This window comes from Clinocottus analis, unplaced genomic scaffold, assembly GCF_023055335.1.
Source record: "Clinocottus analis isolate CAN_PGR_092001 unplaced genomic scaffold, fCliAna1.0.p SCAF_6, whole genome shotgun sequence".
NCBI lineage: Eukaryota > Metazoa > Chordata > Actinopteri > Perciformes > Cottidae > Clinocottus > Clinocottus analis.
This window is the reverse complement of record NW_027176218.1, coordinates 2,426,517-2,444,378: the sequence shown is the minus strand read 5'-3', so window position 1 is coordinate 2,444,378 and position 17,862 is coordinate 2,426,517. Positions and strand designations below refer to the sequence as shown.

General features: G+C 44.7%; 3 protein-coding genes across 3 annotated transcripts; 1 reads left to right on the top strand and 2 right to left on the bottom strand.

The window, feature by feature from the left end:
• Nucleotides 1-810: 810 nt before the first annotated feature.
• On the top strand, nucleotides 811-2,727 carry pdcd2l (programmed cell death 2-like). Its single transcript, XM_068603860.1, has 2 exons — nucleotides 811-1,294; nucleotides 1,755-2,727. Exons 1-2 carry the CDS (start codon nucleotides 811-813, stop codon nucleotides 2,399-2,401), a joined length of 1,131 nt encoding a protein of 376 aa, XP_068459961.1. The 3' UTR covers nucleotides 2,402-2,727.
• LOC137804550 (nuclear factor of activated T-cells, cytoplasmic 3-like) lies at nucleotides 2,699-11,276 on the bottom strand. The gene is made up of 10 exons (XM_068603847.1): nucleotides 10,972-11,276; nucleotides 8,695-9,361; nucleotides 7,716-8,126; nucleotides 7,320-7,482; nucleotides 5,987-6,186; nucleotides 5,611-5,783; nucleotides 5,278-5,418; nucleotides 5,107-5,162; nucleotides 3,655-4,189; nucleotides 2,699-3,223 (listed from the first exon to the last, which is right to left on the bottom strand). The coding sequence occupies exons 1-10, from the start codon at nucleotides 11,021-11,023 to the stop codon at nucleotides 3,117-3,119; spliced, it is 2,505 nt and encodes an 834-aa protein (XP_068459948.1). The 5' UTR covers nucleotides 11,024-11,276; the 3' UTR covers nucleotides 2,699-3,116.
• A 1,336-nt stretch (nucleotides 11,277-12,612) lies between these two features.
• dus2 (dihydrouridine synthase 2) lies at nucleotides 12,613-17,810 on the bottom strand. Its single transcript, XM_068603853.1, has 16 exons — nucleotides 17,763-17,810; nucleotides 17,048-17,307; nucleotides 16,690-16,735; nucleotides 16,447-16,538; nucleotides 16,303-16,346; nucleotides 16,069-16,129; nucleotides 15,945-15,992; nucleotides 15,587-15,652; nucleotides 15,405-15,475; nucleotides 15,185-15,271; nucleotides 14,789-14,957; nucleotides 14,245-14,366; nucleotides 14,018-14,155; nucleotides 13,823-13,910; nucleotides 13,561-13,634; nucleotides 12,613-13,467 (listed from the first exon to the last, which is right to left on the bottom strand). The coding sequence occupies exons 2-16, from the start codon at nucleotides 17,165-17,167 to the stop codon at nucleotides 13,284-13,286; spliced, it is 1,410 nt and encodes a 469-aa protein (XP_068459954.1). The 5' UTR covers nucleotides 17,168-17,307; nucleotides 17,763-17,810; the 3' UTR covers nucleotides 12,613-13,283.
• Between the last annotated feature and the right edge of the window lie 52 nt (nucleotides 17,811-17,862).

Below are 17,862 nucleotides of genomic sequence, written 5' to 3'. Positions count from 1 at the left end.
TAAACACATATGATGAAGAGAGACACAAACACACACATCAGACAAGAGATACACACAAACACACACACATCTGACAAGACACACACACACACACACACACACACACACACACACACACACACACACACACACACACACACACACACACACACACACACACACATCGCTCCTCTTCTGACGTCATGTGATCATGAACATAAAACATAAGAGTTTAATTCCTTCAGCACTTTGTCAACAGAAAGTAGAGGAGAACATAAAGAACAACAACACAATAATAAAGCTACAATAATAATAACACAATACGAGCACAAACACAGAGTGAAGCAGTAAAACGAGACGACGTCGTGAAAAGACAGAAATAAAAAGTAATCGTCTGCAGATCCGTAAACACGATTCTGAGAGGAAATTTGAAAACAGACAAAAGTCTGATGTGTGTGTGTGTGTGTGTGTGTGTGTGTGTGTGTGTGTGTGTGTGTGTGTGTGTGTGTGTGTGTGTGAGCTGAAGGACGAGTCGTGGAGTTATTCTGCTGACTCAAGTGTGACACCTTGTGGCCACCAACACTTCTCAAAACTATTTTTCACAAGAGATTTTATTTTATATATATATATATATATATATATATATATATATATATATATATATATATATATATATATATATATATATATATATATATATATATATATATATATATAGTTCTGTTTAACTGGCAGCACTGAAAAATTTGTATTTAGTTTTTACGTCTCATAAGCTGGAGGTCGTGTTTCGACGACGGACCACTTCCGGTCTGCGCAGCGGACACGTGAGAGATGGCGTCACCGGCCCAGGAGCTCGCGCTGCTCGGTCTGTGTGACGCAGAGGTCGACCCCCGGAGACACCGGTGCTCGTTCCGGACCAGCAAGGTCGGGGGTCCGCCGGACTGGCCCCCGGGCGCCGACCGGAAGTGCCCGCGCTGCGCCCGCTGCGGGGCCCCGCTGGCTCACGTGGTGCAGGTGTACTGCCCCCTGCAGGGCTCGCCCTACCACAGGAACATACACCTGTTCGCGTGCACGCGCGCCGCGTGCAGCGGCGGGTCGGACAGCTGGAAGGTGCTGCGCTCCCAGTGTCTGGAGGAGGAAGAGGAGGAAGAGGAGAAGGGGCGGACATCCGGCAGGCCGCCGCCGGCTCAGGAGGCTCCTCTGTCGGCCACCGAGTGGTGTGACACCGCTGATGACTGGGGGATGGAGGAAGAGGAGGAGGAAGGATGGGGAGGAAGAGGAGTGAAGGAGGAAGAAGCCGCTCCTGAGACAGAAGGTGAGCAATATCAATACTATAATAATAAACTATATAAATACTATAATAATAAACTATATAAATACTGTGAACAAAGTAAACTATATAAATACTGTGTGTGTTAACTAAATAAACGTTATATTTGTGTCACAAACAAAACTATATATTTAAAATCCATCTTTTATTTTTCTATATATATATATATATATATATATATATATATATATATATATATATATATATATATATATATATATATATATATAAAAAATCTTTTTTTCTCTCTTTGCGTTTATTTCTTTGTGTTTTGATCCTTTAACCTCTAACACTCTGAGTGAATTCCCTTCTATCCGTTGACTCGCTCAGCTTCATGAATCAGAAGGACCGGCGGTTCGATCCCCGGCTCTGACGTTTCTAAACGGAAATATTAAATCTGTCAGATGAGCTTCTTTTGGTCATCGACTCGTTTATTTCCTCCCAGCTGGCGAGAGCGACGTCAGCGGCCGGCTTCAGGACCTCCGCCTGCTCGACCCGCCGGAGGACGGCCCGCCGGAGGACTCTGACGTCCCAGTCCTGCGGGCGTTCTTCATCAGCGTGGTGGAGGAGGCGGACCTGAGCGGAGGAGAGGAAGACGAGCTGCAGCACGCCCGCCGGCTGCTGAGGGAGTACGAGAGGCGAGAGGGCGTGGTAGCGGTGGGCGAGCGGGACGACGGCGATGGCGGCGGCGTGGAGAAGTACGAGAAGACCAGAGCGCGGCACGGAGACGCGGCGTTCTCCCGCTTCCTGAAGGAGATCTGGCGCTGCCCGCAGCAGATCCTGCGCTACCGGCGTGGCGGGAAGCCGCTCTTCGTCTCCGAGCCGCCGGCCGAGGCCACGGCGCCGCCGGCGTGCGGCGCCTGCGGGGGAGGACGCGACTTCGAGCTGCAGCTGATGCCGGCGCTGGTCAGTCTGCTGAGGAGGAAGACGAGCACGAGGAGGAGGGGCGACGGAGAGGAAGAGGCCGAGCTGGAGTTTGGGACGGTGCTGGTTTACACCTGCAGGAGGAGCTGCTGGACGGAGGGAGCAGGAGCAGCTCTAGAGGAGTTCTGCTTGGTTCAGCCGGACCCAGACCAGCAGCTCTTTAAGTGAGCCGCCGCCTTCTTCTTTTCCTCCTTCTCCTCATTCTTCTCAATACTCGAGCAGCTCCTGTAACTTCCTGGTCCTCGTGACCTTTGACCTCTTTGTGTCGAGTTTCTGTAAAGGGACAGTGCTGCTGTTATGAAGTGAGGCTTTGAGGTACTTGTACACACTCAAAATATTACTAGTAGAAGTACTGCTGTGGACGTTGTATTCAGAGTATCTTCACCTGGAGGTCAGACAGGAAGTGAAGCCTCAAACGCACCAGACTCCATTCATAAAAATATGGATTTAACCTCTCAGTGATTGTGTTTTATTGTTATAAATAGACATTAAACACTTCAATAAAGATTTATTTTAACGTACTCTGTTTGTTTACCTTCATGATATTTCTTCTCCGTTCAGGCTGAACAGCAATCAGTCAGGGGGCGGGGCTAAGCCAGTGTAAACATCCAGAGAATCAAAAATAGATTTCATAATTAACAGGCCAATAAATATAGATTTTATTTTTCAGCGATTGTTCTGATTACGTAACAGTGACTTTCAGCCCTTTGGGATTGTTTCCTTTGTTTGTTTTTTACAATTCTATGAAAAAGATGAATAAACAGAAGCAGTCTTTGGTTCGAGTCCCGCTGAACATCCCTGAGACAGCAGCCAGGGGGCGGGGCTTCAGTCGGAGTCTTCTGATTGGTTCTCTTCAGGCACTTGAGGATAAGAGAGGAAGCGGCTACGGAGACGCCTCGCGCTGCCAGCCGTACTGCTGGTACTGGTCAGACTGGTCAAACTGGTCGCTGCCACTCAGGCTGAAGATGTCTCTGTCGATTATCTCGCTCACTGCAACAAAAACACAAGACAAAATGATTACTATTAATTTTACAATAACAAAACTAATTAATTAACTTCAAACTCAACTCCACTAATCGATGAAGAAGAAGTAGTGTGTATAATATATATATATATATATATATATATATATATATATATATATATATATATATATATATATATATATATATATATATATATATATATATCTTGCGTAATGTACTAGTTGTTTTGCTCCCTTGAACTTTTTTTCTGTTTGTATTTATTTTTATAAAGAGAGGGGGGGGGGGGGGCAACAACAGCTGCTGCTCGCTGACTGAAGCAGAAACACATTTAACCTCAACGCATGTTTCAGAGCAGCAACAAGAGACTATTATTAACCACACACACACACACACACACACACACACACACACACACACACACACACACACACACACCGTCGTCCAGTGTGATCTCCTGGAGGCCGGAGGAGTCCGGGTCTGGACTGTCGTCCGGCTCCTGCTTGACGCTCGGCCCCTGTCCCTCCAGGGGGCTGGCGGAGGTCCCGAAGGCACCTCTGGAGATCAGGGGCGGGGGGTTCCCCCTCCGAGGTGCACCGGAGGAGGCCTGAGGGGGGGCGGCGAAGGTCTGGAGAGGAACCAAGCTCTGGAGGGCGACTGGGGAGCTCTGAGGGAACCCTGAGGAGGTCTGGGGGGGCAAGGAGGAGGTCTGAGGGAACCCTGAGCGGATCTGGAGGGCGGCCGGGGCCGGAGGGGGGTGATGCAGACGAGGCGCGTCTTGGCCGAGCGCCCGGTAGCCAAATGCATTGTGGGAGACGCGGTCCGCCTCCCGACGCTCCTGCTTGACTCCGGGCAACAGGGTCAGGCTTTGTGACAGGCTCCGCCTCCTCTTCCCGTTGGAGACGTAGAACTGGACCTGGACCGGCTCCGAGGTCTTCCTGTTGTAGGGAGGGACCTCGACCACGAGGCGGGACTGGAACACAGAAACACAGCGATGGGTTCTTTAAAAAATAAAACAAGGTTCTTACAAAATAAAACAAGGTTCTTACAAAATAAAACAAGGTTCCTTTCAAAAGAAACGACCAGAAACTCACCAATAAATCAGCGGAGGTACTTCTACCTCATCTGTATATTACTACAAATCATGATATGGGTAGATGAAATCAAGCATTCTGATTGGTTGAGAGTGAGTCCCTGGGTGTACTGTATTGAGCCATACTGTACTGTATTGAGCCATACTGTACTGTATTGAGCCATATTGAACTGTATTGAGCCATACTGTACTGTATTGAGCCATACTGTACTGTATTGAGCCATACTGTACTGTATAGAGCCATATTGAACTGTATTGAGCCATACTGTACTGTATAGAGCCATACTGTACTGTATTGAGCCATACTGTACTGTATAGAGCCATATTGAACTGTATTGAGCCATACTGAACTGTATTGAGCCATAATGCACATGTTTACAATGTTTACATTTACCAGAGCACTCCATATCAGTGCACACTCAAAATAGGATGAATGCCACTCAGCCAATCATACCACAGCAATGTGAATGAATGAGATGGTGCGAGATCTAGCTAGGCTAACAAATCTAGCTAGGCTAACAAACATGTTTCATGTTGCATAGGAACAGCCCCACATACGGAACTATTTTCTCTCAGCTATTGAAGTGCGATACACAACGTTTGGTGGCTACAACTACTTTGTGCTGAAAGGCAGCTCACCATTTACTTACTGTTTATAATAGTAACCGTATTATAAAAGCAATAAGGTACTCGAGGCAGTACTGTATCAACAATAATGTACCGTTCAAAGGTTTAACCTTGAACTGTACACAGTTAATATATTTCAGTGTTTTTTGGTTATATGAATGTTCACTTACTCCGCTGCTCTTTTCTGGCACAACCCTCGCGTCCGTCTCCCACAGAGATCTCCCGTCTGAAGGGACGAGACACAAACACACACAGGCACACATCGGGTTAAAGCCACCATGAGGCTGACACCCATCTGTGTGAGAGAAGTGAAGGTGAAGGAAGTGAAGGTAGAGCCTCACCAGACCCCTTCTCCGTGAAGACCACCCTGGATTGGGCGGACATGTTGGATCCTCTGATGAGCAACTCCTCCCCGCCGGCCGCGCAGACGCTGCAGGGACTGAAGGCCTCCACCAGGGGGAGCTCCTGAGCAGAGCGCTGGGCTGGAAGAGACTGAGCTTTAGACTGAGCTTTAGACTGCTGAGCTTTAGACTCCTGAGCTTTAGACTCCTGAGCTTGAGATTGAGCTTTAGACTCCTGAGCTTTAAACTGAGCCTTAGACTCCTAAGTTTTAGACTCCAAGCTTTAGAGTCCAGAGCTTCACATAGTCACACACACACTTTAAGGCGACTCACAACACTCCACTGGGCTGGACGTGGTCTGCAGCCACAGCGTCTGTCCGTCCGGCTGCGGGATGGAGACCCTGAACACAACACGCACTCTAGTGTTCTTCCTGCCGATGTCCACCTCTCCTTTCTTCAGCTCGATGTCGGCGTTCCTCAGCTTCAGGATGCCGGCGCAGTCGATGCTGCGGAGCGCAAAACCACCAGAGACCGGTGAGTTCACCATGGCTTTTCCATGACTTTAACCAAATTTCCATGAGCAAACATGCAGTGAAATCTGAGTGTAGACATGAAAAAGGGATAAAATGTAGTATTTAAAGAATATAACACATTTTCATGACTCTTCCAGGTTCTCCATGAGCGTATGAACCCTGAGAGGACGCGTCACCTGGCGGCCATGTTGTTCTCCGGGAGCAGAGGGACCTCCAGGACCTTGGTGCCTCCCAGCAGCGTCTCGCGGCAGGACGTGGTGACCGTCTTGCCCGTCACGCGGTGCGCCTGGTAGAAGGCGTGCGGCCGCAGGCAGCGCTCGTCCGCCGTGCCGATGAAGAGCAGCAGGACGAGCGGCTGCTGGACGTAACCGCTCAGCTGAGGAGAGGAACGTTACGGTTATCTCTTTAGAACGACACGTTAAAGAAATAAACTAAACGTTGGAGAGTCAGACTAGCTTAAAGCTAAGCTAGAAACATTTGCTATTATAAAAAGCTCCCTGACCAGTTCATAAGGTCAATAAATATTATTGACGACAATAAAATAATGAGCAACATATACATATATATATATATATATATATATATATATAAAAAATATATATAAAATATATATATATATATAAAATATATATAAAATATATATATATATATATATAAAATATATATATATAAATATATATATATATATATATATATATATATAAAATATATATATAAAATATATATATATATAAAATATATATATAATATATAAAATATATATATAATATATATATATATATATATAAAATATATATATATAAAATATATATATATAAAATATATATATATATATATATATATATATATATATATATATATATATATATATATTATTAACAAAATTAAAAAAAATAAAAACATTAAAAACTTAAAATATAACAAAATTAAAAAAATTCATAAAAAGGGCAATAAAATAATATTAAGATAATTGCAAACAAAATAGAAGCAAAAATAAAACAAATGAAATGTAAACAACACAGAAGGCTGTCAACAACAATGTAAACAGATAAATCCTGATTCCCTGAGTGAAGTCAAACACGTTGAACGTGACACCAGAGCAGCTGCTGCTGGTGAGTTACACCAGCTGCTCTCACAGGAAGCTCTAGGAGCGGCAGAGATGAAGTTTATTTAAATAAACAAGAGACCAGGCCCACAAACGGAGTGAACAGTTTCCTAATAACTTAAAAAAACATGAATTGATTATCAAAAGTTGTTGTCGGTTAATTTCTGTTAAATAGAGAAAGAAAGAAAATCACAATTATTGTTATTAGTATTATTATGTGTTTATTCTAGGTTATGACATATTTTAGGGGATTGCTCATATTTTTGTAAAAACCTTAAACGCTTCCATCAGAACTTCCTTCACATCATGTGTTTCCCAGATAAACGACAAATAACCCAAAATATTCACAGAGCTACAACTAAATCTATGTGTGTGTGTGTCTGTGTCTGTGTGTGTGTGCGTACTCTGACGACAGGGTGTCCTGCGGGCGTTGCCTTCAGGGACCCCCTGCTGCCCTCCGTTTCATAGTGCGCTCGGTGGTACGATCTGGGCTGAACATCCACCTTCAGCTCATACTGGTCATACTGGTGGGGGAGGGGCCAGTCCAGAGGCGGGGGGGACGAGGTCCTGCAGGACACACACACACACACACACACACACACACACACAATGTGATATCCCTATCATGCCTGTGAGATAAATATGAAGTCAGAGCCCGTCTAGCTGTTTCCCCCCCGTTTCCAGTCTTTGCGCTAAGCTAAGCTAACCAGCAGCTGGTTGCAGATGGGAGTTGTCACGTCATCTCATTTAACTTTGTAATACAAACACCGGAGAACCGGTACGTTTAAGCTCCGACCCACCTGAACAGAGGCGGGTTCCCCGCTGTGGGTCTGTTCCAGCTGAAGTGGGAGGGCACCTGGAAGAAGAGGTCCGCCAGGCCGTCCTGCTGGAGGCGCTCCTCGCCGGGAGAGTCCAGGAAGGGCTCCAGCCCCGGGTCTCCTTGACCGGTCAGAAAGCCCGGCTGGGCCCCCGACGTCCTCCTGGTCTTGGAGGGGACATCCAGCTCCTGGTAGCCGGACATCAGGAGGGGCCCCAGGGCGGCGGCGGGGCTCCCCGCCCAGCCGTCGTCTGACACGCTGCCCAGCGGGGAGGCGCCTGCCGTGGGGCTCGGGGAGTGGTGCGGCGAGGGCGAGCGGGCGTGGGGGTCGGCGCCGGAGCGCCGCCTCTTCCCGCAGGGGGACGTGGGCCTGGACGTGGGCCTGGACGTGGGCCTGCGGGAAGAAAAAGATCGGAATCAGCAGGGGGTCTCGATCCCGCAGAGACGAGTCACATCCATGAGATACAGTTTCATCACATTGAACCAATCATGATCCACAGAAACTTTGGTGAGAATCGGACACAGCGTTGAGGAGCAGCGGGCGATAATGCGTTTTCCACAAAATTCAAATTGGCGGGAAAATCAAAGGAGGTGGAGCTTAAGGGTCTCAATGACTTTTTTGTAGAGCAGACTCACCCGGATGTGTGTCAACTTTCAAGTCAATCGGTCATTGATGGCAAAAAGTGTGCTCTTTCACACCTAAATGGAGCGCTAGAGAGACGTTTTTATAACCAAATGTCCATGACTTTAAATCACATTTACATGACTTTTAAATTGTGAACCCTGCGTTAATGCATGGTTTCCATGGCCTTTAACCAAATTTCCATGACTTTTTTTTTTCTTCCCACAATGCTTTACTGTATTTAAATAAAGTGGTGCTTCAGGAGATCCTTTAGCAACGTTATTAGACTTATTCGTCTCTTTTATGCCGCGGGGCTTCGCCTGCTAAAGGGTCCGGGTACCTGGAGGTGGGCCGGCGGTTCAGCCAGCTCTCCTCGGTGACGCTGGTGCGGGGCGAGTGGCAGGGCGACTGCCGGGGCGACTGGTGGGGCGACAGCGCCGGACTGAAGGCCGAAGGGTGCTGGTATTGTTGCTGCCACAGCTCCACCCCGAAGGCCCCGCCCCCGCAGCCCGGGGACCCCAGGGGGGACCCGCCCGGGGACCCCCGGGCGAGGAGGGGGGACCCCAGGGCGAGGCGGGCGGCGTCGCGCAGCTCCACCTCCACGTCGTCGTAGACGTGGGAGAAGGACTCGCAGGAGGAGAGGTCGGACATCCAGCTCCTGGAGGACAGGCTGCTGCAGGGGCTCGGGCAGAGCGCCGGGTCCCGGTAGCAGGGGTCTAGCGGCAGGTAGAGCTGGCCTCTGGACCAGGACGCCTCGGGGTAACCCCCCTCCGCCCCGCCCCCCGCTGAGACACCCAGCCCGCCGCCCGGCTCCATGTGGTTGTTCGGCGCGATGGAGGTGATCTGGATGCTCGGACAGTCGAAGGTTCTGGGGTTCCCCAGGGCGCCGTACTGGGGCCCCTGAGGCTGGGAGTCATTGTGCTGGAAGAGGAAGCTATGCGGCTCCTGGCTGACCGGCTGCTCGGCCTGAGCGGAGGAGGGGGCCGTTCTCCCGTTGAGATCTGGACCTGAAGGGGGAACCGACAAGGACATCAGACCCGTGTGATGGTTTGCATTGCAAACACGCTTGTTTTTTTTGTGTTTATTTGTTATTTGCCGTGTCGCAGCTGTGACTCACTCATCCATCGCGACACTCTGACACCTTTATAGAACCAAACAACAAAGTTTATCTGCAGAGGAAGTAATTCAAACAGGAAATGCAAAACATTTCTTGTGTTGATCAGGATTCAGTTGCTTTATGGAAAGCCTGTTTTCTGCATTTTGTAACGAAATGAGTGAACAGGAAGAAAGTTTAACAAAGACTTCTACTGATGAAGATGCAGTGTTTCACTCCTCACCACACACCACACACTCCTCACTACACACTCCTCACCACACATTACATGCAAAATAAACGCCAGCTGGGGGCCACAAAGCGGTTAGAAAACCAGGAAGTAAAACCTGCTGTTTGGCTGTAGAAGTGTGTATGTAAAAGTACACAGTAGAGTCCAAGTATAAGATAAAAGTCTGAATGTAAAAGTACACAGTGAGGTAAAAGTAAAATATAAAACTGTGTATGTAAAAGTATTCAGTGAATTTCATTATTTTTAATAAGCAATTAATGTTTTGAGTCATTTTAAGCTTCTTAAATATTAATATTTTCTGGTTTCTGGCGACATTTTATGAAACAATTCAATGAATTGAAGACTATTGGGGAGATTAATGGACAATACAGATAATCATAATAAAGGATAACGCATACTAAGTGATTCCTGACGTCATTGTATCTTTAAAATGTAAAGGTTTATGTAGAATATAATAATGAAGTGATCAATAACACGAGGTCACTGGTTTTCAGAAGACAGCTGGAGGTGTCACATCCACTTCAGTCAGACAATGCTACTTCCGGTTTACGATTTTCAAAGTAAAGGTTCTTATGCCAAAAGAGAACATGCTCTTTTCTCTAACAGATCTGATGCCTCGTTATACATCATAAAACCCAGCATACTATTTTTTTATATACAATACATACATTAATATTATTATACATTATTAATGCTATCACTGTACTATTCACAATACTTTATAATTGTCGTATTTTTAGTTCTGTTCTCAGTAGTTGTGAAATAAATCGAATTTAAATAACAGTAAGTAACACATGATGCAATGGAAAATAACTCATGTACTATTTCCTGAGGTAAATGTAGGTTTTTTTTAACTTACATTTATCTGACTTAAAATATGGGACGAGTTTATAAAACATGACGTTTACAGGATGAAAATAATTATCAATTAATAGTTAAAAAATGAGGTAAAATAGTAGTCATAGTATTACATATAGCAGATGCAGGTTTAATACTACATTTTAAAAGTTAAATATAATTTAAATATAAGATATATAAATATAATGTATATAAATAGAGCCGGACATTAAAATGAATGCAGTGTACTTTAGTAAAGCACATTGGTACGTTATTAATTTTAAAACTACGTTTCCGGATCTGTTCGCGTCCCGCGTTTTATTTTGAAGGCCACTTCCGGTGTGACGCTCACCGGCTGGCCGCTTCACGCGGACAAATCCCCAAAAAGAGAAAGAAGAGGAAAAGAAAAGAAGAAACAGCGAGAGGGGGACTCGAACCTGCGCCGCGCCCGTCCTCCTCAAACACCAGCCGGAAGTCCAGCTCCTCCATGGCGCTAACCCGTCTGTCGCGGAGCGGAACCTGAACCCGTCTCACGCGCTGCCATCCGAGCGCGAGCACAACTGCGCTCCAACAAACAAACAAACAAACAACGTCGACTAATCCCGCCCCACACCCCCTGATTAAAAGTTGTCTCCCGGCATCGACTGGGTCAATGAAGAAGTCACGTGGCTCCGTGGCGAAAGCGGGAAAAGAAACATTGTTGCATGAACTTGTTGCGTTCTTGTGTTTTCTGTTCCTCAGGTTGATCCCAATGCTGCGTTTAAGTCCCCTCGGAAGACTCACACTCTCTCTTATAGTTTTTTTTTTTTTTTTCACAATTTCAAAAAAGTTTTCAAAACGACAAAACATACAGAAGCAAAATTAATAATATTGAAAACTGTAATTTAGGTTTTGGAAATTTGCCTTTTTTTTTTTTCCATTTTTCTTGTAAAATGTATACATTTATATTTTTAAGTACTTTTTAAATACAAATCAAATCATGTCATTTGAAAAATCTGCTATTTTTTTCTTGTTTTCTATTAATATATTTTAGATTTTATTTTCTTCACCACTGCGTTGTTTAGTTGTACTTATGTCAGCACTTTGTGACCTCCGTATGAGCGTTTATGAATACATTTTACTTTTGAAGTTATATACATTTAAAATACAGCGGTTGAAAGTTTAGCATTTTAGCGATGGGAATTTTATGATTGATTTATTAATTAATAATTCTTTTTTTTTAAGTATTTCTCAAATATAAAATATGAAGTCTATTTTATATTTCATTTTAATATGACTCTGGTGGTACAAACTGTTTCTTTGACAGAAATCGAGTCGCTTGTTTTGAACGTGGCAAAAAGCGCGGCGTTGCAGTTCAGTTGTCATCCTCATATCTCCCAGTGACCGTAAAGGCACCATTACACAGCCCGGTGATGACGTCAGCAGCTGGGCGTCGACGCCTCTCAGGTTCAATTCTGGACCGTTTGATCATAAGACCAGAGACTGAGGAAGTATGTACTTCCTTTTCTGTACAAGTAATAATACCACACTGTAGAAAATTACCATATTACAGTAAAAGTACTAGTGAACAAGGTTCTTCAGTACGTCAGTATATTCTGTAAAGTGTAGTTAAAGTGAACGTGTTTCTATGTAAAAATAGATTTTAGCTGGTTGAGCATTTTGAATTAATAACTAATTATTTTTATTATGAATTAATCAGATTATTTTCTACACTAATCGATTAACAATAGAGAAATATCATCACAATTACCCAGAATCCTTTTAGTCCAAACCTCAACATTTGTACTGATAAATATAATTATTACACAATACAACTAATTGTTTCAGCTGTACTCTAAAAACTCCTGTTTTTTATTAACAATATATATATATATATATATATATATATATATATATATATATATATATATATATATATATATATATATATATATATATATATATAAACAAATATATTATTAATAATGGTTTCATTCCAGCGCTGCGTAAATAAAGTAACCAACGGTTTCAACAATCCAGTTGATCAGAATAAAGACATAATAAAGAGTTCAATAAACACTTTGTCTCTTTCTGGTGTTTTTAATGGTTTTATAGTCGAGAGCTTCAGGATCATAAAACAATGAAATAAAACTGTCTGTTGGAAGATTTCTCATCTGAAAACGTTGGTGAGCGACGAAGATTAATTAAATAAAATTGATCAAACATGCTCCTCTTCCTCCTCAGAGACTGAAGAAGAACCACCAGGAGTGAAAGGGTTAAACGGTGAAAGGGTTAACTGAGGTTCCAAATGTCTCAGGAAGAGTTAAAAGATGAATCTTGACTGAAGGCTCTGCTGCGCCCCCTGCTGGCTGCACAGCCTCAGTACCACACAGACAAAAGAAACAGACTATTAGAATAAAAACGAACAATAAAGACTTTGTTCCATCAAGCCGAGGAAGAGGAGAAGTGTTCCAACACCTGAAAACAGTTCTGATGAAAGTAAAACAAGTATTTATTTATATATATAAGAAATATTTATACTTGATGGTAAAATAAGAAGAGAAGCCCTTTCATGAAGAGAAAAACGTTCAGTCTGTTCCTCCGGGTCATGCAGACGTTTGCAGCGTCTCGCCTCCTCATCTCCTCAACCCCTCGCCTCCTCATTTCCTTGCCTCCTTATCCCCTCAGCTCCTCGACTTCTTATCTCCTCGCCTCTTCGTCCCTTCGCCTCCTCGTCCCCTCGCCTCCTCTCAAAGTTTCCAACTCTTCATCAAGTCTCCTGCTGGGTCTCGAACACGTGGCGTTTTTTGCTACGCTCTTCCTCAGCGCCTCCGTTCATCTTCCTCTTGCAGACAAGACCGGAGTCTTCCTCGCCGATGAGCCCCTCCGGCACGCCGAGGACCCGTAGACACACGATGGCCGCCGCCTGCTCGGCGAACTTCTTAGATTTTTCCCTGAGACACGGCGACGGGGGGCGACGGGGGGGGGTTAGGACGTGTGTGAGTGTGTTCATGTGTGTGTGCGCGTGTTAATGTGTGTGCCCTCACCACAGAGTAGATCTGTACTTCTTGCCCTCGACAGTGACGGTGGATTGAAAGGATCGGTCCTGAGAACGCTGCTCCTGAAGAACAAACGACTGTTCACTAATGTCTGACTCAATAAACACACAAACAATAAAAACAAACCTCAAACATAGCATGAACTATTTAAACATTATACTGTCAACTTTTGCAGATTTTATAATCATCCAGTACCCATAACCCAGTACTCCCAGTCCTCCTGGTCTGAGGTCTGTCAGAGGCCTCTTACCATTTCATAGAGCGGCTGCTGCAGCTTCTCCTTGCGGCTCCATTCCAACAGGAACATCTTGGGAGTGATGTGAGGAGGATACTCTCTCCTGAATGAAGAGAGAGAAAAACATACTTATATAGAAGAAGAAGAAGAAGAAGAAGAAGAAGAAGAAGAAGAAGAAGAAGAAGAAGAAGAAGAAGAAGAAGGTCTCACCGCTCAAACCTGACAGCCATCACCGTGACGTCTCCCTGCATCGAGGTCTCCGGCTGGCTGCAACTCTGCAGAGCGTCTCTCTTCACCTGCAGCTGCTGCTGCGTCAGCTGGTAGAACTGCTGCAGCCCGAAGGCCTCACTGCACACACACACACACACACACAGTCAGAACCTCTGGCCCGGGTCAGAACCTCTGGACCGGCTCAGAACCTCTAGCCCGGGTCGTACCTGATCTCACGGCTATTTTGCGCCGCCTGCAGCTTCTTCCCCAGAGGAGACTCCACCTTGTCCCTCAGCATCTGGCACAGGCAGTACTTTGTGTTGAAGGCGTGGTTGTTGTACCGGATCGCCTAGAAAACCACACACCAGCCAGTTAGAAGAGCCCGCCTCCCAGTTCCTCCACTGGTTTCACACACGCTTTTCAAATACATGAGAGTCAAAAGATTTTACATTTTATGTTATGAATGAATGAATGAAAAGTACTTTATTAATCTCCAAGGAGAAATTTTTTGTCGTACTAGCAGCATCCCAATGCCGTAAACTAAGTTAAACACACAGATGATAAAATAAAATAAATAATAACAGGAACAGCGGGTAACAGATGTATGCATAAGTAAGAAATAAGTATAAACATATATATACATACACATACATGCAAGAAACCCAATGTGTTGTGAACAAACACTCAGGGTAAGCGTATATGACTCACTGAGGTAATGGTACATAAGGGTACAGAAGGGTACATAAGCGTGTATCAGGGTGTAGAACTCACGTGCTTGAGGTACTCCTCCATCACGGCCTCCAGAGGAAGAGGCCCTCTCTTTCTGAACACCGAGGCGTTCCACATGGCGGCCCGAGCCAGCATCACCGACGAGGCGCCGCTCGCCCTGCGGAACGCCTCGATGTCGCCGTTCGACTTTACCAGATCCAGAGAGCCCCCGCTGGAGAGAGCAGGGTACTGCATGTAGGACGTTACACTGTAGTGCATCTACATATTATACTTCACATCTCAGAGGTACATGTTGTACTTTATACTCTACTACTTTTAGGAGGTACACATTGTACTTCATATGGTAGTACATCTAGATATTATATTTTATACTGTAGTACTTCTAGGAGGTACATATTGTACTTTATGCTATAGTACATTGCGTGGAGGTTTACTCACTTGGCGATGACGGGGATGGACACGGCGCGGGCGGCGGCTTGGATGTGGTCGAGGTGGAGCGGGTGGCGATTACGCTCCTCCTTCAACCTGAACGCCGAATCAACCAGTCAGTGAACGCATCGTGGCTCTCAATTACTATAAAGTATCATTATTATGAATAATACAAAGCCACATAAAGACATGCTGAATGAAATGTAAAGTCATATTTCACAACGTTTACCTGCCGTGAACGGCGACGGCAGCGACGCCCGTCTTCTCGATCCTCTGAACCAACGCCACTGTCTCCTCCAACTGGAACCGGTAAGAGGACCAGTTACAGGACACGGAACCAGTTACATGACAGAAAAATCCTAAACGGATGAAGATAATGATGAAGATGAAGAGGACTTCTTCGCATCTTACCGACGGCAGGATTCGTATTTTACACGTGATGGGTACGGACACTCCAGAGACGAGCTTCCTGAGGATCTGCACAGGAAAGAGGACGTGTAGAAAAGTAAATGTATGTAAATAAATAAATGTACATGAACATGTATACATGTGTAACTAAACAATAAATATGAGAAAAATAACAAAAATGTCAGAAAATACGACAAAGATGTCTAACATTGTGAGTTAATTATGTGCAACAAAAATGTGAAAAAATGTCAGAAAATGGTTGGTGAGATATAGATATATATATATAGATATATATATATATATATATATATATATATATATATATATATATATATATATATATAGCTCTGTACACACTCACCGCCTCGATCTTATCAGGATCTGACAGGAGAGCCGCTCCCATCCCGCCCTGCAAAAAGTTAAGGTCAAGAGGTCAAGAAGTCAAAGTAAGCCAGAGGTCAAGAGGTCAGCCAGAGGAAGCTCACCTTGGTGGAGTATTCTTTGGGACAGCCCATGTTCACATCGATAGCGGCCACATCCTGCTCCCTACATCAACCGGCCAGGTTCAGCAATGCATCATGGGAAATAAATATCTCATTCATTACATGGGAAATGCCTTTTCTCATAATACCCTCCACAAAGACTTTCCCGGATGACGCTTTGGAAAGTAGCCTTTTAAACGCAGTTATAAAGGTCGAGCGATGGAGCGGGGAACTCACACAAGCCGGGCCACGAGCAGCGCCCGGTCCGGGTTAGCGGTTCCCTAGAAGAAGAAGAAGAAGAAGAAGAAGAAGAGTCACGTCTCTGAGCACGTACAGCGACCTCACGCCCAGTGTTCATGTGTTCATGTGTTTCCGTCTCACCATCTGGAAGACGACCCGGTTCTTCTCTCGCTCGCAGGTCCTGAACATCACACGTTCATCTGGAGCCACAAAGTCCACCGTGTCCAGAACCTCTGAGACACACGCAGTATATAGTGATATGAAATGTATAGTATGTAATATATAATATGTAATTAATAGTATGCAATATGTAATACATAGTATGTATATACATATTAGTTCATTTGAGGGAAGTAACATTTTGAATGCAGGACTCTTACTCACCGTTCACTACTCTCTGACATTGAGCCATTTTGATGTCGATCAACTCCTGAAACAGGAAACACAAAGGATTTAGTTAATATCTCAGGATTATGAGAAAGCTTTTTAAATAATGACTTAGTATCTCAAAATAATGACCTAGTATTGTAGAATAATGACTTCGTATCTCAGAATAATGAGAAAGTTTTTTATAAATAATAAGCTAGTATCTCAGAATAATGACTAAGTATCTCAGAATGATGACTTAGTATGACAGAACAAGAACAAACTCTCTAAGTCATGACTTGCGAGGTACTAACTCTTGTTTCATGACAGTTGGGGGTCTTTAACGGGATCTTTGGGGGGCCTCCCCAGACCTCACCTCGCAGTAGACCAGATCGGCCCCGTAGTCCAGAGCCAGCAGCCTCATGGGCAGAGTCCCCACCCGGACCATCGGGGCCAAGGCGGTGATGTTCCGGAAGCTCAGCACGCCGGCTGCCATCGTGCACGGAGGAGACGCCGGGTCACTGCAACCAGCGGGTCACAACGCGCTCCTGCTGCTCACGCCAAACCCCGCTCAGAAAACCGCTACATTTGCTGCGGTTTTGGTTCCAGTCAAAGTTCACCTTTAACAGCCGACAACTGAAGAATATAACCGTGAGACCTGAATTGTAGTAAGTCATATTTGATTCGGCACAATCACAATGCCACAAAAATAACATTAACTTGCATATCGAGCTAATGTTACTCCGACAGGTCGGCGAATTAATCCGCTTCTCTCCATCGGCAAGAGCCAACATTGATCCATATTTTATTAAAATTGAATTGCAATTGACGATGTAAAAGTATGCCGAAGTAACAACAAAGCGCTATGGATTCATAACATCATCATATTTAGGCTTTGCCAGGTCTGTTAGCAAACCTACAAGCACGCGACCTTTAAACTATGAGATGTCTGAATTGAGTTTGGTGGAACGGATTGATAAGGGCGATGCCATTGCTGTTATTATGGCACAGAGGCTTCTGTAATATCACATATATAATATAATATATTATGTGTATCTGTATGACGAAACGTTCGCATTAAATGAACTTACCGGTATTAATGTTGTCTAATACTGACGACAGCAGCCGGAACGTGGGGGGGAAGGAAAAAGAAGCGTGCTGCTTAAACTTCCTGTTTGGACTCTGACGTCA